Source organism: Poecilia reticulata, chromosome 22 (assembly GCF_904066995.2).
Source record: "Poecilia reticulata chromosome 22, P_reticulata-male-v2, whole genome shotgun sequence".
Taxonomy (NCBI): Eukaryota; Metazoa; Chordata; class Actinopteri; order Cyprinodontiformes; family Poeciliidae; genus Poecilia; species Poecilia reticulata.
In genome coordinates this window covers 616,648-639,299 of record NC_088851.1, presented here as the reverse complement: position 1 = coordinate 639,299, position 22,652 = coordinate 616,648, and the positions used below count along the sequence as shown (strand labels likewise).

Here is a 22,652-nt window from a genome sequence, read left to right as displayed (position 1 = left end):
TAGTAATATTCTATTCACAAAATATAGACAATAATATGTTCATGTTACTTGTGAAAAGTTATGCCCCAATCCCTGACATCAATAGTTTGTTGATTTGAACAAAAATATCCGGCAGTGCTGAGGCTTCTTCTGCTGTCTTGGTTTAGCCAAGTAGGAGGGACGACTGCTCCAAGATGGCCGCCATATTTCCTGTGTCCGAACAGCCAATAGGGTGTTCGGGCACCCTATTGGCTTATTATGTCTATGATGGCTATAATCCAGTAGCTTGTCACTATCAGTGTGTGAATGTGTGGTCCTCTGGACTTTAAGCGCTATAAACTACAGGCCGTTTACCAACCCAGCCATCCATCCAAGTGGCTTTAGTTTAACATTTGACTTATGTAAATATCTAAAATGCATAGCCAATTAATTTTTATAATGTTTGATTTGTATTGGATCTGTACTTGATTTTTCCTTTAATTTCCATGTGTTAGCCACTTTTAAGTTTCATGTACTCCTGATAAATTGCTCAAGTATTGATGAGAATTTTCTAAGATATGTGGCAGCTCCAAGGGTTTGGAATTTAATGCTAGCACACATTAGCCAGGCCTCATCATTGTCTATTTTTAAATCTGCTTTAAAACCCATCTTTTTTCATTGGTTTTTGACCCAGCATGGGAGGGTTGGGGTTAGGTTTTGTGGGTTCAGGGTTTATTTGTCAAGTTGTGTTAACATCTTTTATGTGTTTGCCTTTATTCTTTTCTTTTCTTTATATAAAAACATTATATACAAGTTTTTATATAATGTCTTTTCAGCATCTTGGTCAATTTTGCTGTTTTAAAAGTGCTTATAAAAGCTTGTTTTGTCTAGGGTTGAGTCTAGTAAAATGTATATTTGAAAAATATGTCGAAAGGGAAGTGAGAAAAGGTGCATCATATTTCTAGGTCTTGTGACTGCAGCTTATAATTTTCTACAGCTGATTCTAACCTTTTGTGTTTAGCATGTCAACAGTGAAAAGCTTCATCCTCATCACACTCTCAGGAACATCATGTTTCTGGTTTCCCTTGACAACAATAACCTGGGCAGGTGAGTTCACTAATGTTTGCCTGTTAGTGTTTGCTTTTAAAGGTTTGAAGTTTATCTTTGGGTTGTTTTTCTCAAGGTTGTGGCAATGAAAGACCAGGGTTTTTTTGTGTTCAGTGCATTGTGGGAACACCTGTCTGAAACAAAGCTAAAAGGGCCTTTTTTATCCACACTGTCTTTGTCTGAGATTTACATTTGTAGACTGTCCAATCAGACAACATGGTTAAGCGTCAATAAGATTAGAGGTTTTATGTGTTTTGCTGCAGGACTGGTTCATTCGAAGTGAGCTCTGACCTGGAAGAGTCTATAGAATTTGTTGAGCCAGAAGCATCGGGGTTGTCTGAGGAAAGTGGAGATGAATCAGTGACAGATGAGGAGACGGACCTGGGCACAGACTGGGAGACAGTACCCAGTCCACGATTCTGTGACATTCCCTCTCAGGTTAGAACTCTTGTTTAACTGTGCTCTTTGAAGCCAGAGAAGAGCTATCTGTTATGACTGATACTCCAGTTAACACAGAAATGTTAACTGGAGATTTCAAAGGGCTACATAAGAGAGAGTGAGTGTTGTTGCAGCCTGGATTGTTGGTTGAACACAACAGCAGACATTGTGACTGAACAATGTATGAGCTACAACACTGACAACTGAAACTTAAATTAATAAACTTTGGGAGGGTTCCATCATTGTTTTTACTCCACTTGGATTTCTTGGACACAAAAAAAACCCCTTAATAATTTAAAACTGCAGAATGTAACTTTAATTAAAGAAAATTTTTTTTGCATATCTGTTGAAACTGCCATTACGTCATGATTGTATGGTAAAGATCATGTGTTGATAAACTTCTCCCAGTGTTATCTAGAAACAACCAATCAGACCCAAGAGGCGGGTCTTAGCGCTTTCAATCACAATCTCATGTGGTGCTGCTCATCACCAACTCCCCCTCCCACAACAGCTTCATGAATGCTCACACTAGTTACCATAGCAATGACAGTTCTCCTGTAAAGGTAGGATGTTTCACTGCTAATACCAAGTTAAGCAGCATTGACTGACAGTACTAAGAAGCTCCTCTTGGCTGTGATTGGTTGCTTTTGGTTAAGAATGGTGCATTTCTTCAGATGGCAACAGTGGCTCATAGAGGAAGTGGAGAAGATTGATCTGTTTGACATCCCATTTTATCAAACACTTGTAGTTTTTAGTGTTTCTAGGTCCTCCTGTTTTTTGGTATCCCATTTTGTCAAAAACTGGTAACAACATAAACTGTCATCAACTTTTTTACTGTTGTGCAAAAAGTAGAATTTTCCATCATGCCATTGGTAGAAATTGGTAGAGTTACAGGACATGAAAAATATCCTCATCTTGTGAACAAAAAAACAATTTGAATAATTTTTTTTAAGGTTTTGTTGGCTTTAGGGGCCTTCATTTGAAAGTAGTTTGACAGAAAAGAGGATTATGAGAGAGGGGGAAAACATGTGGCAAATGTCACCAAGTCGGGAATTGAACCTGCGACCACTGGGATGAGGACTAAGGCACAACATGGGTTGTGCTTTGCCCCTGCACCACCACAGCACCAAGAAATTTTGAATTTCTGAACATATTTTTAACACCAGGACGTGAAACTAGAGGTGTGCCGATCGATCGGCCACCGATCATAATCTGCCGATTTTCGTGAAAAAGTGTATGATTGGTGATCGCCGATCACGATCTCTTGTTGCTGATCACACAAACCGATCGATCACCTGCTTCACATTTCGCAGCCTGCCTGTGCAGCTGGCCTCCTCTTTCCTTCACCCTGCGCAAACGCGCAGCAACAAATCCTAAGCGATGTGGAACTATAACGCACTGAGTGAATGGGGAAGTTTGCATGTTGCAGTGGAAAATTGAAGCACGTGCGGGGAAGCACGTCAAAATGCATCTACACGACGAATCTAGTATGGCATAAAATGCCATACTTGATGGAGTTTGGCTACATCGAGGCTCACTGCAGTAAAAAAGACATATGGAGGATCAGACAGCAGGTAAAGCAGCGCACAGCTACAAACACTCACCTGGATTAGCATGACGGTCAGAAAGCTAAACAAATAACCTGCAAAATTATTTAAGTCTTCGAGCTGCGATGTAAGACGCTGGTTCTGCTCTCGCTGTTGAACCGCTGCTCCGCGCTACAGGTAGCAATATCTCACAGACAGAGCACCGCTTCTGCTTCACCAGGTAGTGACTCTCACACCGAACCTCTGCTTAAAGCTGCAGCGTATAACTTAAAAAAATACATTTTACATGCGTATTAAAACTGTCCTAACATGAGACAGATAATCTCTGAAAAAATAATCGATCTCCTCCCTGCTCTGCATAATTACTCCGCTCAGTCAGAAACAGCCACTCAGAACTAGCAGTAATCAGCTAGCCGCCATGCTATCAGGAAGTTTTCATTCAGTAACTCAGGGTTGTTTATTGTAATGGATCCTGTATTTGCCTTTGAATGTTAAGTTTTATACTTGAATTTTTTGGCAATATTGAGAGGTTTTATTTTGACTCTGCATTATTTAGCCTCTTCAGAGCCTCCATATGTTATCAGTCTGTTAAAGATAGTATTACCGATAGCAGTACAATTTGCACAATGCCTGTTTTGTTTTTTTCTTGGAAAAAGTTATTGTGAGTGAGTGTAGGAGCTCCTTCTGGCAGCTGAAGGAGGAACAGCTTATCCTGCTCTCTCCCGTCCTTACTGATAACTTTGCTTGTGAATTATTTTTAAAGTCACAATTTTTATGGTTTTATTCACATTATCAACATCACAACTGGACTACTTCAAACCTAAAGACGGGGAGATTTTCTCACTTTTATTTTTAACTCACTTTTCTTCACCTCCAAGTTGAACTAGGGCAAAATGCCCCCGTCCGACCCCAAGGACATTAGCAGTATTCTACAACGACTTCAGTTTTTAGAAACAAAGATTCAACGGCTGGAGGTGAACTTTGAGATCAACGCTACCTGTGGATATGAAACAACTCTTCCTCAAATCAGCGGAGAGGTCGTACACCCCGCACCAAGCAGCTCACCCTGGATCGCTCAGGGCGCCAAGCCGAAACAAAAGTCTCACTGCAGATCCCATGAGACGACTAACGAGGAGAACCCCTCACCTGGATGAATCAGCGTGGCCGGCTCTGAGCCGAAACCCACCTTCAACCTCAACACCTGTTCCGCCAAAGAATAGCAAACAAGCAGCTGGAACCAAAACGGCACCACCAACCCGGCTCCCAAGGACAAAGCGACCAGCCCCAGCCTCAAAACATCCTGACTCCGTGGGAATCCCACTGAAAAACAGATTTTCTGCACTTCAGCACGAGCCTCTGAGTGAAAACCCACCTTCAAATATCAGCAATGAGGCTAAACCAACGCATCCACCGCACAAAGCTCCGAAGGACAAAGTGACCACCAGGAAAACGAAAGGTATGCCAAGAGTGCTTATTGTTGGAGATGAGGCAGTAAATGGAATCAGTCATGTTTGCAATCCCAAGAAAACGAGAGTGGTTTCTTTTCTTGGTGACACTGTATCTGATTTGACCCGCAAAGTGCTCTCTCTAACCACTGATCAGCCAAACATGGAGACTTTAGTTGTGCATGTTGGAGCCAACGATCTGGCAAAGCAAAAATCCGAGATTCTGAAAAAGGACTTTAATATTCTTCTGGACACTATGGGAAAATTAAAAATGAAGTTATTTCTCAGTGGTTCAATTCCATCGCCTCAATGGGGAGACAAAAAACATTCCAGGCTGCTTATGATAAACAAATGGCTGATTAAAACCTGCTCTGCCAGCTCAGTGACCTTCATCGATAACCTCTGGATCTACTGGCAGCGCTTTCACCTCTTTGGAGGACGCAATCTTAACAAACACGGAATAAGGCTGCTCACTGCAAACATTTTTCATTTTATCAACAAGAACAACAATGTGACCATCGCTTCAGAAGAACAGGCTCAAGGATGTCTGACTAGGATGGAGCCCTCCGCATATCAAGAACAAACTATTCCAATACAAACTGATAAAACATCGGCTGTGAACAGAATGACTGGTTCCCCTCCTCCTTCCCCCATCCCACATCTTTCCCCCCTCCCTTCTCCTTCCCCCCTCCCTCTCTGCTCCTACACTCACTCACAAGATCAGAGTTTCTCAGAAAGTGAACCACTAAAGAGAGTCGGGCTTCACCTGAGCCGCCTGAAAATGCTGGTGGAGAATTCAGGTCAGAGAGAAAGACGGACGGACTCTTTCTCCTCCCAGCTGGATAGTATGGATCAACAGGTTCGCCTCGGCACGACTCTCACTTCATCTAAGCCACCTGCCTCTGACCTCCCTGAAGATCCAGCACTCCGCATTTCTGAGGTCTGAGACTGGGGTCCAGATATTAGTTTTACACCCGTCTTCCTCCAGAATGTGTCTGGCCCCCCAACATTGCGTAGCAGGACAATACCTGTCTGGATCACTACAAGAACAGTTACAAAAAACAGAAATACAAAAAGCAGTGGTCTTAATTCAAACCTCAGACTGATCCCCTGTCTAAAGGAACCTCAGACTGAAGAGCTTTCAGCCTCCGAGTCACTTAAACTGGCTCTTTTAAATACCAGATCTCTCTGTGCTAAAGCTCTATTAATTAATGATTTCATCACTGAGCATAATATTGATGATTTATTTCTGACAGAAACATGGCTGAATGACAATAATGAAGCAATCGTACTAATTGAATCAACGCCTCCTACGTACAATTTTTTAAGTGAAAATAGAAAACACAAAAAAGGAGGAGGAGTGGCTTCAATATTTAAGAATACCATAAACTGTAGTAAAATCTCTTTGGGTAATTTTATGTCTTTTGAATATCTTGGAATCGAGGTAAAAGGCCACAAACGAACTTTGACACTAACTCTATACAAAACACCAACATATGTGGAAAATTTCTTTGCGGACTTGAATGAGCTTCTATCTCTCATATGTATTGATTACGATTGTTTGATAATTGTCGGTGATTTCAACATTCATGTTGACAACCCCCAAGACCGAGGGGCTAAAAAGCTCTTTAATATATTAGAGAGTTTTGGTTTAACACAACATGTCAAACAAGCAACACACACTCAGGGACACACACTGGACCTGGTTATCAGTAAGGGTGTGAATATTTCCAATGTCTCTGTAACTGATGTCGCCCTGTCGGATCATTTTGCTGTTATCTTTGACAGTTCTTTATCCGTTAACCCACTTGGACAAAAAGCTACTATCACAAAACGTACTTTCACAGAAAACACAGCAGAAACATTTAATCAAATCTACTCTTCTTCCTCACTCTTAAGTTATAGTGACGTAGATAAGTTGGTGGATGATTTTCAGTGCAAACTTTCAGATATCATTGATTACATTGCCCCCACTAAAGTGAAGGTTGTGACTGGTAGGAAGAAATCTCCATGGAGAAATGCACAAACAGTTCAATCTGCAAGACAACTCTGCCGTAGGGCCGAACGGAAATGGCGTAAAGGTCAACTGCACGTTTATTATGACATCTACAAAGAAAGACTACGTAACTATCACACAACACTAAAACATGCAAGAGAGGCTTTCTTTGCAGATGTCATAAACAAAACCATTAACAATGCTCGAGCTTTATTTGCCACTGTTGACAGGCTCACAAACCCTCCTATGACGTTGCCACCTGAGCTTCAATCTATTGCCGCCTGCAACAAGTTTTCCAGTTTCTTTTCAGAGAAAATTCAAAAGATCAGAGGATTAATCTGCACATCCACTCCAAAGACAGTACTAATGCTGGGCCCAAACAAAACAAATGCAGGAAAAATGACCCACTTTCAACTATTAAATTATAAAACCCTAGAAGAAATTATAAGTCAATTAAGCTCCAGTTCCTGCTGTCTGGATGTCCTACCCACACATTTCGTTAAGAAAGTTTTGCCTGTTGTTGCTAATGATCTGATCCAAATAGTAACTCATCGCTCTCTTCAGGTGTTTCTCCCCCAGGCTTTGAAAGCAGCAGTTATCAAACCACTAATAAAAGAGAACAATCTGGACAAATCACTACTGCAGAATTACAGGCCGATCTCCAACCTCCCATTCATCAGCAAAATTATTGAAAAAGCTGTTTTTATACAATTAAATAACTTCCTAACAATAACAAACTGCTTTGACTCCTTCCAGTCTGGTTTTCGTGCTCACCACAGCACGGAGACGGCCTAGTCAAAGTGTTCAATGACATCCATATAAATACAGACTGTGGGAGAACCACAGTGCTGGTTCTGTTGGACCTCAGTGTTGATCAGGACATTTTACTGAATCGACTGGAGAGTTGGGTCGGACTCTCCGGTCCAGTGCTCAACTGGTTTGAATCTTACATAAAGAACAGGGATTTCTTTGTTTCAATCGGAAACTTCTCATCAGAGATGTCAAAGGTCACATGTGGGGTACCCCAAGGTTCAATCCTAGGACCCCTTCTTTTTAATATTTATATTCTCCCACTAGCTAAGGTTATAACAGGACATAGGATTAGCTACCACAATTATGCGGATGATACACAGCTCTACATCACGATGTCACCAGGTGACTCTGAACCCATCCAATCACTGAATAGATGCTTAGAACAGATAAATGTGTGGATGTGCCAAAACTTTCTCCAGCTGAACAGAAACAAAACTGAAGTTATTATCTTTGGACCTAAAGAGGAGCGAACCAGAGTCAATGCACAGCTTCAGTTATTACAACTAAAAACCAGCGATCAGCCCGAAATCAGAGATTTCAGTCACAATCAGTCACAAAGTCGGCCTTCTATCACCTGAAGAACATCTCCAGGGTTAGAGGACTGATGTCTCAGCACGATCTAGAGAAACTCATCCATGCGTTTATCTTTAGCCGCATTGATTACTGCAACAGCGTCTTCACAGGTCTGACTGATAAATCAATCAAACAGCTGCAGCTGATCCAGAAGCTGCTGCTCGGGTTCTCACTAAAACCAGGAAGATAGAGACATAAGACCAGTTTTAAAGTCCCTACACTGGCTCCCTGTAGCTCAGAGAATAGACTTTAAAATACTGTTAGTTTATAAATCACTGAACAGTTTAGCACCACAATACCTTAAAGATCTGTTATTGTTGTACCAACCATCTAGACCCCTCAGATCTTCTGGTTCTGGTTCTGCTCTGCATCCCCAGAACCAGAACCAGACGAGGAGAAGCAGCATTCAGTTTCTATGCACCACAGATTTGGAACAAACTTCCAGAAAGCTGTAAAACAGCTGAAACACTGAGTGCCTTTAAATCTCAACTTAAAACCCACCTGTTTAGAGTTGCTTATGGCTAAATTAGGGTTAGAGTGGGTTTTGATGTCTTTGATGTTTTTAATATTTTAATGTTTTTAATTTCTTTTTATCTCTTTTCGACGTTTTAATGATGTAATGTTTTTTTTTAATCTTTTTCTCACTGTTTATTTCTGTTTTTATTTTAATTATGTAAAGCACTTTGAAATGCCTTGCTGCTGAAATGTGCTATACAAATAAAATTTGATTGATTGATTGATTGAAAAACAAGTTTTTGTCTAAATTAAGGTGAATTTATGGCTCCTTTTTCCACATAATGTAACCGGTAGTGTTTATGATTAAAAAAAATAATCATGTGATTGGTATCGGTGATCGGCCCTCATGGGTGATCGGAATCAGAATCGGCAGGAAAAAACCTGATCGGCACATCTCTAAGTGAAACACAACACATACAGTCACTTGCAAAAATATTAGTTTCCCTTGAACTTTTCCATATTTTGTCACATTATAACCACAAACATAAATACATTTAAATGGAATTTAATGTGACAGATCAACACAAAGTGGCATACAATTGAGAAGTAGAAAGAAAATTATACATGATATAGGGTTTTCTCCCCGAAAACTTGCTAAGCCCGATGGTCGGGACGTCGAGGTGATCCACCAGCGGCCCATCGTGTTTTTGTATTTAAAGATGTTAAGTTGATAGTAAATTTAAAAATATTACTGGGTAATTATATGTTATGGGAAGATATTGTCAGTGAAATGCTATATAAACCCACAATTATAGATTCTTAAAAACAAACAAAAAAATACAATTACAATAAATATCAAGTATTTGCACTTCTGTTAAATCCAAATTAACTAAGCAGCTGCTTTAGGCCCCTCAGGCCTTCAGGGCTCCCGTAAATGCTAACATTTCAACACAGACCACATATGCAAACGCTTTGACATTAGCTTCCTTAATGAGCTCAACAACTTCTTTGGAAGATTTGAAGCCCTAAATAAAACCCCTGCAAGGAAAGCTACCCCTCACCCTGATGAACAGGCCCTCAGGCTCGAAACATCTGCTGTATGTAAATCCCTGAGAAACTTTAAGATCCAAAAAGCTGCAGGTCCTGGCAACATTCCAGCAAGGCTGATCAAAGAGTGTGCAGACCAGCTAGCCCATGTGCTCACGGACATTTTCAATACATCACTGTATCAGGCCATTGTCCCCCCATGTTTTAAGTCGGATATTATTATTCCAGTGCCCAAGAAATTAACCATCACATGTCTTAGTGACTTTCGACCCATTGCATTAACATCTAACATCATGAAGTGCTTTGAGAGAGTGGTTAAGGGTCATTAATATGACCCTTAACCACTCTTATATCTCTATACTGCCTCCATCATTTGACCCTTTCCAGTTTGCATACAAATCTAAGCACTTGACTGAAGATGCCATCTCCACTGCTCTTCATTTAGCCTGGTACACCTGGAGAAAAGAAACACCCACGTACAGATGCTATTTTTGAATGTCAGCTCAGCATTCAATACGATCATCCCCCAGGACTTGGTGTGCAAACTGGGCTTCAGTACACCACTGTGCAACTGGCTGCTGGACTTCCTTGGAGGTAATATTACCTCCAATATCATTTCTTTAAACACTGGCTTCCCACAGGGCGGTGTCCTGAGCCCCCTGCTGTTTACTCTGATGACCCACGACTGTCGTCCCAGGTTTAACACCGACCACATCATGAAATATGCAGACGACACAATAATTATGGGACTCATTCAGGATGACAATGAAGTGAATTGCAGAAAAGAGGTACAACATCTTGTGGACTGGTGCAGAATAAACAACCTGCTCCTCAATGTCGACAAAACAAAAGAGATCATTGTCAACTTAAGGAGGTCTCTCGACCCAACCACACACCTCTCCTCTTCAACGACAGAGCAGTGGAGATCGTCAGCAGCACTAAGTTCCTGGGGGTTCACATTACAGACAACCTCAGCTGGACAACTCACATCGCTTCACTGATGAAAAAAGTGCTTTTTTCAGGGATTGCTTTGCAGCAATCCCTGCACTTTCTGGGATGAATGAGAAGAGCTTCATTCCCCCCTCCATCATCTCCATCTTCTACAGAGGAACCATTGAGAGTCTGCTGACCAGCAGTATCTCCATCTGGTCTGTGAGCTGCAAGGTGTCAGACTAGAAGTCTCTGCAAAGATTGGTGAAGACAGCAGAGAGGGTCATTGGGGCTTCACTCTCCCCTATCCAAAGCATTGCACACAGACGCAAACTCCTTTGCTCCTCTCTGATTCCATCCATCCTCTCCATGATCTGTTCACTCAATTTCCTTCTGGAAGGAGAGTCTGTAGCATCCGCTGCAGAACAGCCAGACTCAGAAATAGTTGTCTCCCACTGGCCATCATATTGCTCAACAATCCTATAATGAAGACTGTCTGAGACTGTTTGAAAATAGAAATTATTTGTATATTATTTAATTTAGGCACACTTGTGGTTTTATGTGTGCTCCGGTGGCGAAGCGAGGACATTTAATTGCCAATTGTACTTATGTTTCTTTGTGCAATGACAATAAAATAAGTCTAATAAAAATAAGTCTAAGTCTAACATTTGTTTATTGAGAATTTCAATGCTGTTAAATTTGTTTCAGCATAGATAAATTAAAAGATTTAAAATTGTTTAACATTTAAATTTAAGATTTTAAGGAGCTGGCCACTTGGAGGAGGCCTCGGGGAAGACCCAGGACACGCTGGAGGGATTACGTCTCTCGGCTGGCCTGGGAACGCCTTGGGATTCCCCTGGAGGAGCTGGAAGAAGTGGCTGGGGAGAGGGAAGTCTGGGCCTCCCTTCTGAAGCTGCTGCACCCGCGACCCGACCCCTGATAAACGGAAGAAGATGGATGGATGGATGGAGGAGCTGGCTAATTTACTTTGTAAAAGTTCAAATAACAGTCTTCATAGTTAAATTTATTTTTTTTTTTTTTACATGGCTACAATCTGATGCTGAGTTTAATCTTTGAGTTTGAGCTCTGTTTGTGCACAAATACATCTCGGTAAACTGCAATTATCACTGATTGCTTTTAATGTTGGCCAATTAAATTGGGCCATCTCTGCCAGAATTTACTAAATCCAAGTTGAAATGCTGTTAGTGGTGCTGAGGTTCTTAGCACCACTTAGTGCAGAGGTTCTGCTCAAGGCCTCATGCAACCTTGGGCCGGCCCTGCATAATGAGCTAAATTTACTTTCCCACTAACGCACTGGCCAACCAGGAACACATATATCAACTTTATCAGTGCAGACAAGGTCAGCTTGTGTGAGATGTAAATGGACAGGCCGCTGTTATCAAAACCACACTGCTCTTCCTAAATCCGAGGTTCAACTATCCGACGGACCCTCCTCTCCAGGACCCCAGAATAGACCTTACCAGGGAGGCTTAAGAGTGTGACCCCCCTACAATTGGAGCACACCCTCCGGTCCCCCTTTTTGAACAGGGGGACCACCACCCCAGTCCAGTCCGCCAATCCAGAAGAACTGCTCCCAATGTCCATGCGATATTGCAGAGTCACGTGAGCCAACACAACCCTACCACATCCAGAGCCTTAAGGAACTCCGGGCGGATCTCATCCACCCCCAGGGCCCTGCCACCGATGAGCTTTTTGACCACCTCAGCGACCTCGTCCCCAGAGATTGGAGAGCCCAACCCAGAGTCCCCAGGCTCAGCTTCTTCAATGGAAGGCCTGTTGGTGGGATTGAGGAGGTCTTCGAAGTATTCTGCCCACCAGCCCACAACGTCCCGAGTTGAGGTCAGCAGCGCACCATCCCCACTATAAACAGTGTTGCTGCACTGCTTCCCCCTCCTGAGACGCCGGATGGTGGACCAGAATCGCCTCAAAGCCGTACGGAAGTCTGTCTCCATGGCCTCTCCAAACTCCTCCCATGCCCGAGATTTGCCTCAGCGACAACCCGAGCCGCATGCCGCTTCGCCTGCAGGTACCCATCAGCTGCTTCTGGAGTCCCACAGGCCAAAAAGGCCCGATAGGACTCCTTCTTCAGCTTGACAGCATCCCTCACCAAAGGTGTCCACCAACGGGTTCGAGGGTTGCCGCCGCTACAGGCACCGACAACCTTGCGGCCACAGCTCCGATAAGCCGCCTCGGCAATGGAGGTACGGAACATGGTCCACTCAGACTCAATGTTCCCCACTTTCCCCGGAACGTGTTCAAAGCTCCGCACCTCTCTTCACCCAAGTGTCCAAGACATACAGCCGCAGATCCGATGAAACGATGACCAAGTCGATCATCGAACTGAAACCTAGGGTGTCCTGGTGTCAGGTGCACATATGGACACCCTTATGCCTGAACATGGTATTCATTCCGGAGTGATATTCATTGTGGACAATCCGTGACGAGCACAGAAGTCCAACAACAGAACAGCACTCGAGTTCAGATCGGGGGGGGGCCGTTCCTCCCAACCACGCCCCTCCAGGTCTCACTGTCATTGCCATGTGAGCGTTGAATACCGCAAGACAACATACACTGAACAAAAATATAAATGCCCCATGTAAAATATAAGAGTTTTATGAACATTTTTGTTATTCAATATATAGAGAAACTCAAAATATATTTCCAGTAATTACTGATCTTCATAACGGCATTGATAACATCGTGGTATGGCCATTTGAAGCGGATCAACAGTCCTTTGAACATGATTGGGTCAGGTTGAGGAATTTGATTTTGTCCAAATTCTCCTAGGCTAGAGTGGTACCTTCTTCTTATTCTCAGTGTTTTTTAGCTTATTGGTGCAGCTCCGTTCTCCTGCTACTGCGATGCTTCACCGCATCAGTTCAGCGTTAAACCGGCTGATGACGTTGCTGTGATTCACTTGTCTGGTGTCTGATTTTCAAATATTTTATGTTTTATTGAAGATTTTTGTGCATATTTTTTGGCAGTTCTGTGATCATGTCAAAGCAGCAACTTATATTAAAAAGTGTTTTAATGTTCATCTGGATGCTGCCCGCTTCCATGGAAGGACAACACAATATTTTATACAGTTAATATCGGTGTTGTAAGTGATCCGGTATGAAACGATACCACAGCAGTTTTGAATTTCAATCATCAGAATACCTGGATTTTTTCCGTTTTAAAAAGCTCACGTCAGTCTGCTTTTTTTTCATCGATACGCTTCCCAACCACTCTAGGGGGTCGGGAAGGGAACAAAAAAACAAAAAAAAGATGCGCACGTTACAAAACTCAGAAACCGGAGAACTGGCATGTAGAAGGGAGCGACAAATTAGATGTGAATCATAAAAACAGAGAATCCGACGGTGAACAGTGAAAAATTAAAGTGTCGAATCAACACATGATGTGAAACACGAGCGCCAATAAACAATGAAAGAAACTAAAGCGGACATAACAATAAACCAAGAGAGGATAATGATAATGTAATGTAAAGAAAATGGATGGATGGATGTATATCCATCCATCCATTTTCTTTACACCCTTGTCCCTTAGTGGAGTCAGGAGGGTTGCTGGTGCCCATCTCCAGCTAACGTACCGGGCGAGAGGCGGGGTCACCCTGGACAGGTCGCCAGTCTGTTGCAGGGCAACACAGAGACACACAGGACAAACAAAGAAAACTAAATGGAAATGAATGAAGAACAAGATGCAAGAAACTAAACTAAATACAGAGGAATAAGCTGGTATGGCAAAACATTTCGAGCAATAATTAATACAGAGGACTATACGGCAAGAATAAACAACAAAAAAGATATAATCCATGTTTCTGTCTCATATTTGTATGGCATTAAAATGATCTGGCACGTTTGTTTTTCCACTGAAAGCTCTGGTTTGCACAATAAATGCCATGTGGGCGAAATTTTATGGATGATACTCTGATGTCCCATTCTCCTGAAGGCAGCACAGAGCTGCACCACCAGAAACACTGAAGAGAAGAAGAGTTATGGTTAATGTAGTTGCAGTTATATCTATGTTTTAATGTTGCAGAGCTCTGCAACATTAAAACATAGCAAATAGTTCAAAGTTTAAACTGGCATTGCTGTACATCTTTTATCTGGTCATTTTATGCAAGATTTAGCAATTAACATCAGAAAATTGCAAAGAACAGGAATATTTTTTCTACACTGATTGGCTGCTGTTAGGCCTACCAATTTTAATTTGAATGTCCATTAAATTTTTTGTAGACGCCTGTAAAAATAATTTCTATTCACATTGTTCATTTGTTCTCTGGAAAATTACTTTTGATGATAAATACAAAAACAAACATAAAAATCAAAACATGAACAATAGTGATAGTAATATTAATAACAAAATAATATTCAGTGCAAAGTAACCTACAATTTCTTTGGTGGGGGCGGTGAGGGACCAGGATAATGGACAGGAGGGCGCTGGGCCAAAAAAGGTTGAGAAACACTGATCTAGGCGGTTACAGACAGTCTTGAGGGATCTGTAACCTCAAGACACAGTTGATGAGACCAATAGTCTCATCAACTGTGTGTGTCACTGGTCTTAGCTGATCCCACAGATGGACGAGCCGGATGTGGCGATCTTGTGCTGGAGTGGTCACACGTGGCTGATGAGGATGAGGTCAATTTGCAGTAAGGCCAGTCTGTTGGAAACAAACTCTTAAATGGCCTATAGTCCGATAATGGACATTGAGCCGTACAGCTACTGTTCTATTGGACGTCCCTGCATCCAACATGACAATGGCACGCTCCGACATAACTTGAGACATCTGAGTAAATGGCTTATGACAAAATGTGACATTTTGGGGCGGCTTTTTACTGTCTCCAGTCCAAGGATTGTCCAGCTGTTGCTCATTTTGTCTGATCACCCACTGGACATGCCTCACCCATGCACTGAGTAAAAAAACAACTCACTGAGTTATGCTCACTATGCAAGTTGGATTAAAAATTATTCACAAATCAAGAGAAATATTACTTTTGAAAAATAAAATGTCAGTAAATGTTCATTTACAGTTGTTAAATGAGCATTATGACAACAATATTTGACATGGGGCATTTATATTTTTGTTCAGTATAATTCTCACAGCTTTCAAACCAGCCTCATCCTTTGCTTTAAACGCATCATCCAGCACCTTCAGCAACCTATGCACTGTTGAGTCAAAAAAAGTGGCTAACTTTGTAATATATGAATAAAAGAAATAACACACACAGGACTCGGTTCTTCACTGCTTAAGGATTTATAATTAGACCTGTTGCCGGTAATGGTCTTGTTGATACTGGAGAAGTGAATGTTAAACTTCTTTGCTCGTTTCCTTGCTCCAGTCTCCCGGATTTCGAGTTCCGCATGCACAACAGTGGAAAACACACAGAGAACAACAATTCACCATTCAACTTCAGACGTATCTAGAGTTTTATTCAGACAATTAAATGCATAGAAAAAATAGATCAGCATCACACCCAAATCATCAAGAGTCCAAATCACAAAACAGACATTAATTACCTGAGAAAAGTAGAAGAATGAACAAGAAAATGCAAAAATAGGAGAAAACAAAGGCACCTTTGGGAACCGCTCAGTGCGGCTGCAAACAAAGCGATTCGATTTGCTTCTGTGAAGTGGAGGTTTTTATTAAGAGGTGTATTCCTAATTTTAATATATGCATTGAAGGTGTATCGTCTCCTTCTAAACCTCTAAGCAGTTTCAAATTACTTGGATAGGATGGGAGACCTATTCAAAATCAAAGATAAATAGAAAGAGAGAGCAAAGGTCACTCTCAAAACAGGATGTTCTCATGCCAGTTACATCTGGAATCTCTGAGTTCCTCCCTTCCTAAACATTTTGCACAAAGATTGTAATCAACAGAAAAATATTTATTTTTCACCTAGACCTTACACATTTCCTGACTGAGCGATTCATCAAAAAACAGATACCTGCTTTAATCCTAAATTGACACGGAGATTCCAAGTGGGTAAAACACAGCTGTGACTTTGGATATAAAAATTGACACCATTATCTTCCCAAAAACTCTTTACAATATGCCTGAAATATTTATTACTAAAACATTAGTTTCCTAATCCTTTTGATTATAATAACCTAACACTCATTAAAATTAATGAGTTAGACACTAACTAGTACTATTAATATAAAGCTACCAATTAGACTATTCTCAATCAGAACATGCTGTTAATAACTAAAATAAATATCCTTATGAATTAGATTATAATTTCAAAAGTATTATGTATTACAATCATCATTAGCCAGCAATTCCATAATGTCCCAAATACTAGTTTTGTTTTCTGAAGGTTTTAGTGGTTTTTATAGAAAACACCAAAGAATTTGACCTGGTATTTAGCAGACAGAAGTTTTCTCTCCCATCCTGTTTTTTCCCATTACTTTTGTTTTTGTGAACTGCCCAGCACAGCTCATCCGTTTCCTCTTATTAGGAGAAGGCATTCTCTACTGAAGGCCCTTTTCAAAACCCTTAGTGATTTTATGTTAGTTAAGAAAAGCAGTCAGTATTTAAATTGAATCATTATCCAAATCTACCTAAATTAAAATCTACTCAAAATATTCATGCTCTATTTCACATACACTAAAGTGAACTGTTTCTAAAGCTAATATAATCAAACTTATGTCCCCAGCAGTCTGAATTACCATCCAAGTGTCAGTGTAGTAATACTTTAAAGCAGAAATCCCAGGTCAACATCATGATTTAAAAGAATATAATGTAGTAGGTTTGGAATGGTGGCATAAGTCTGGTCACTGCACGCTTAATGCCTGCCTTTAAAACAGCAACAAGAGACACAAATCTGTCAAATAAAAACAACTAGTGCTTAAAAGAATTCTTGCAGAAAAAAACACCTTAATAATGTGCAGCATGATGTCGGACTTTTCATATTCTCGGGGGGTGTTATGCTCAAAGGCATAAACACAAAAATACTTTGTAGTTATGTGGGGAAAAGAAGAAGAAAAAAGTCAAGTAAAATTACAGATTTAAATAATTTGAAGTGTACAAGAATAAGCAGAATAATGAGTTATGTTGAACCCCTGTGGGACCTTGGTTGACAAACTTTTCTCTCTTTACTTCTGCAGTCAATGGATCTTTCCCAGAGTACTCTGCAGGTTTCCCAGCCATCGGCTAATCCTGGAGGAATGATTTCATCTGCTGCTGCCTCGGTCACTTCCTGGTTTCGTGCCTACACAGGCCAGCGTTGATCAACCTCACCATGGGATAATCTGGGCTGTGATCAAATCAGACCAGAAGGTCTGACATCAGCAAAAACCAACTTTCGATTGTTTTCATCTCAGTTTCTTTGTTGTTGGTCGTTAACAAAACAAAGATCTTGCATAATTTAAAAACTGCAACTTTAGAAAGATCAGAGTTGACAGTTGGAGCTGCTGTCAGAAATGTGTACACTAATATTTTGAAATGCTTCAGTTCTATTTGTTATGAATGTGGTGTATGATGGTTGTCCTGGTTAGTGTATGTGCTACATGCACAGACTGGGCTCTCAATACAATTTGTTTGGCATGTGAACAATCACCATCATTTTTTTCTTCAATAAAATACTTCTCCTGGAGTACATATGTAGAGCCAGGTTATTTTGTTACATGTAATTCTAGAATTGCATCGCTCAGGATGGCACCTCTTCAGAGTAATTGATCTAAAGTGTATCTATTACTGCATGTTAATGTTTGTTTGTGTAAGCTTGAGATGGGGCTGGAAATGATAACAGCCCTTTATTAACCATTCAGACTACCAACACAAAAGTGTCAGATGACTTTATTACCCCATGAAAATAACTCAAAAATAGTCTAAATAGTTTGGATGCATTTTTTTCCTTCTGACAGTTTCTGTTTACATCATAGAAGGGATGGAAAGAGATGGACAGCCCAGGTTTGACCTGTTCCTCATGGTGCATTTTTATTCTAAGGAAAATATATAAAACTTAACATAATTTACAAACGAGATGCATACATGTTATATTACAGCAGAAAACTAAGTATTCAATTATGCCGAATGAATGGACCAGTACATTATTGCGAAAGAACCCAAAACCTTTGCGAGGGAACACGATGCTTTTGCAATAGAAAAAACAATCCGTCGTATCTCTAGGGCAGGAGTATTCAAGAGAACTGTGAGGAGGTCCAGTTCAAAGACATTTCCTCAAGCAGAGGTCCGCAATATCGTCTATTTGCAGTATGACAATATCGGAATACATGGTGTTAAAAAAAATAATAATACAGGTTAAAATAATTTCAAAGAAGTTTATTAACACTGAAACACAGGACAATATTGTGTGGCTGCAGTTTAAATTAAAAATAACTAAATTATGTATTCAAAAATAAAGAAAGTGCTTAATAAAAAATAGCAGCTTCAGTTTCCTTTTGATTGAACAATCTCAATATTTCTGCTCAACAAAACAACTCTCAAAACACCTGAACTATTTCTCTTACAGATTTCTCTTACATCTATCTTCCCCCAATTTCCTTGCTCAGTGTGAGAATTGAGCTTTGACTTGCCCTGCCAACATTTTAAATCTGGGCTTGAAGGAGGTCAGGGCCATTCTCATGCACATGTGCAGATGCTCATTGGTGAGCTTGGAATGATATTTTGTTGTTATTATGTTCATTGTAGAGAATGCTGCCTCACAGCTGTATGTGGAGCCGAACATGGTCAAGATAAACAGGGCCACTTTTTTCAGATCTGGGAAAAGCTGTCTCAGAAACCATCTGGAGCCAGAATGTGGCAGATTCGGTTCTTGCAAACTGCTCTTTCAGGGCCACATCTGCCTGGAGGTCAATCATTTGCATCTGGAGAGGCCCAGTGTTTGCCCACTTGAAGTGATGTGTGACATCATTTGTGAATGCTCTGACATCAGTGATGAGAAATGGATTCTGTATGAAGAGGGTGAGCTCCTCTCCAATGCTGAAGCTATCAAAGCGTTCGCTGAAGTTTTCAATCAACTTGTCAACAAAGTCAGCAAAAGAGGAGACATCTCTATGACCCTGCACCTGTTCTTTCACTTTTGGGAAGTGTGTGTAGTCTCCTTGCAGATCTTCTTTATACACCTGAAGTTTTCGTTGAAATGAGCGGACAGCTGTCATCAGATCACAAATGGAATTGTTCTTTCCCTGCAGCTGCAAATTAAGCCCATTCAGGTGTGACATGATATCAGCCAAAAAAGCTACGATACCCATGTTTTTCTTGTCATTTAGAAAGACAGAAAAGTTGGCTGCTTTCTGACTTTCCAGTTGTTCCAAGAAAGCTGTTACTTCATGTCTAATTGACCAAAATCGCTCTAGCACCCTGCCTTTGCTGAGCCATCTAACATTGTTGTGTAGCAAAAGATCATCAGTTTGCATCAACCTCTTTGAGAAATTCCCTGAGCATGCGATGCTGACAAGAAGAAGATGCCCTGAGAAAGTTTATGATTTTCATCATTGTCTTCATCACCTCAGCATAATAATTCGACAGGGTGGAGCAAAGGACAGCCTGATGAATAATGCAGTGGTAAGAGATCAGGTCAGCGTTGTCTTCTTTCAACCTTGCCACAGCTCCCTTTTCTCTCCCTATCATGGCAGGGGATCTATCAGTGGTTATTGATATCACTTGTTTTGGCTCTATTCCTCGCTTTGCTAGCATTTCCTTAATGGCCAGGTAGATGTCTTCTCCTTTGGTAGTGGTTTGCAGGGGAGTCACACCTAAGAGGTCTTCACAGAACTGATTTTTCTCCCTGTTTAAGAATCTTATGTAAACCAATAGCTGAGCATTGTCAGACACATCAGTAGATTCATCCACAGCCAGGCCAACACACGGTGCCTTACAAATAGCTTCTTCCAGCTCGGACAGTGAATCTTGAGCTAGTATCTCACTTCTCCTTGTGGCTGTGCAGCCTGACAGGGGTATTTTCTCTATTTTGTCACAGAGCTCATCTTTTTCTTTACGCCTCTGCTATTTCAGTCATGCACTCTTTGACAATACTTGCATCTGTAAAGGGCTTTTTGTGTTTCCCTAAAACCCAAGCAACACGGAGGGAACATTCATTAGCACGCTGTTGTGCGCTGAAAGCACGGCTTAATACCCTGGTGGACTGATCATATTGGGCAGTGAGACTTCGAATTTTCTGCGTCCGGAGTTCGGACTTAGGGGGGTATGATTGGTCAAATGCTTTGTGCTTAGTCTCATAGTGACGCTTGACATTGGCACTTTTAATAAGTGCCACGGTTTCGGAGCATATGAGGCACACTGGTTTCGTGCTCGCGGGTGGAAGAATGAACATGTATGCATCAGTCCATTCCGTGTTGAACGCTCGATTTTCGGCATCTACTTTTCTCTTTTTAGAAAGCGCCATAGTGTTTGCACCTCTTCTGACCGTAATTCACGCCCTGTCTTCCTGTATCACCTCCCTGCGTTTCTCGCTTCAATCGCTTTTCGCTCGCCTCTCACCTCCTCTTCCTTATATCACTGCGTGGATGTCTGTGCCTGGCCACAAACCTCTGCTTCGGTTTGCTCATTCAACTCGCTCTGAGTTCAGGCTGGCGATTTGATTCGCTAGTTGAACCACGTGGTTAGTATGACTCGCACGCGATTGGTTTGTAGCTTCCAATCCTTGCTCAGTGCAGAGCTGGTAAAAACACTTGTGTCAGATAGGGGAAAAAAATAAATGCTCCGGTTTAAAATTAATTCTCCCGTCAAAATTTACAAATATTTTAATAATTTATTCCGGGTCCGGATGGGATGGCATATGGGTCCGTATCCGGACCGAGGTCCGTTGGTTGCGGACCACGGCTCTAGGGGATTCCATAGTAAGCAATAGCCACGCTTGAACTTTTTTTTCTCTCATTTTATTTATTTTTTAAATCCAAACGAAAAATAAAATTCACAAGCTAATATGTAGTTCCACTGTTTCACACTGTCGGTACAAAACTGCAATCAGGTGTTCTATCTGTGCTATCCATCAACTTTGTGGTAATGCAAAAGCGCGCGTCGATAGGAAATATGCTTACTTAGCAGATTTTTTTTATCGATGCATCCAACCTGTGGAAGTTTCTTTCTTCTGTTTTATTTTGTTGAAAAATATGGTAAACTTAACTTATGCATTTATAACTGGGTTTTTGTAAGCTGCTGTATTGCTGGGTTTCAGACACGTGACCCGGATGATGCGCGAAATTCAGATGGAGGTCCAGAAGTGGATTTCTCCAGTTCAAAACAGTAAATCAGTCAATTTTTTACTGATAAAATCAGTAAAAAAAAAAGACTTCTAATATAATCTTGAGGATTTACCCAGCGTCTTGACGATCCACATAACTATCTGGAGCTGCAGACTGCATATTATACAATGAGCCAGAAGAAAGTTTTCAAAAGCCTGGAGAATACAATCATTCAGTTTCAGATTGGGTCAAGCATTTAGGATGAAAAGAAGCATTAAATGGCTGTCGACTTGTTTCTGCCGGGTGAGTAGCTAGTTGTGATATTTTAAGTAATTAGTCTGTGATAACAATCAGATTGCTAACAACAAGCTAACCCGTGTTATTTCTATCAGCTTGGATCTCCTGGTAAATAATTTATTTAGCTTTTGTAAACCCAAATTCATGCTGGAGTTGCATGTTAATGTTGAGTCGCTGTCGGACGCTGGATTCAGGTCCAATGTAGGTCAACCATTAGCAGTCATCTAAAGAAACCCCCATGTTCGAGGCCAGACACGGACCATATGGGGGAACAGTCACAGCTCAATGTGACTGTATGGCTGGGTAGGTTTAGCATCAAAGTCCCACTGAATAAACATATTTTCTGTCTGAGACTCTGCACCGAGCTAACTGCTAACAATAGCACTGTGGGGACCACCAAGCTAGGGCATAAAAATAATATATCTTGCTTGTCTTTCCAAGTAACTGTTCAATAAAATATCTGAAAATACAATTTAAATGATCCGATCGATACCTGTTAGAAAGTGGTGCTGCAAACTCTGGCATTGTTAGTTTTCACACCTCCTGTTTTTAGCTGTAGGTTGTTTGTTACTACCCAATAGTAAGTCCCGCCTCACAACTCTTCAGACTCACTACTGCCCAGGTCTCCGTCTAACAGGTCCGGAAAATCCCCAAAACTTGGGTCTTACCCTAGAGATAGTTTGTGGAGAATTATCTGTTTAAACTGGGGTCGGAAAGGACTCGTCTAGCTCTGACTACCTTCGATCCAGAAGTTATGACCCTTTACAGTTGAGGAACAATCAGCTGAGTAGCCCTCACAGCTGCATAACCCCTACAACCACTCCTGTTAACGGTAGCTCCTCTCCTAAAATAACG

At 41.2% G+C, this 22,652-nt stretch overlaps 1 protein-coding gene across 2 annotated transcripts in view; it reads left to right on the top strand.

Annotated features, from left to right (window-relative positions):
• The window catches only part of atg14 (autophagy related 14), a 49,710-nt gene extending 31,779 nt beyond the window's left edge, over positions 1–17,931 (top strand). Inside the window, exons 9-12 of one of the 2 annotated variants that reach the window (XR_014085760.1) lie at positions 980–1,065; positions 1,329–1,503; positions 11,066–11,300; positions 17,439–17,931. Coding sequence is in view for 1 of the 2 variants with exons in the window: in XM_008398629.3 (XP_008396851.1) it covers positions 980–1,065; positions 1,329–1,503; positions 17,439–17,561 (384 nt within the window). In the remaining variant the exon portion in view is untranslated. The remainder of the gene's footprint in view (positions 1–979; positions 1,066–1,328; positions 1,504–11,065; positions 11,301–17,438) is intronic. The other variant, XM_008398629.3, reaches the window with a different exon arrangement.
• Positions 17,932–22,652: the final 4,721 nt, after the last annotated feature.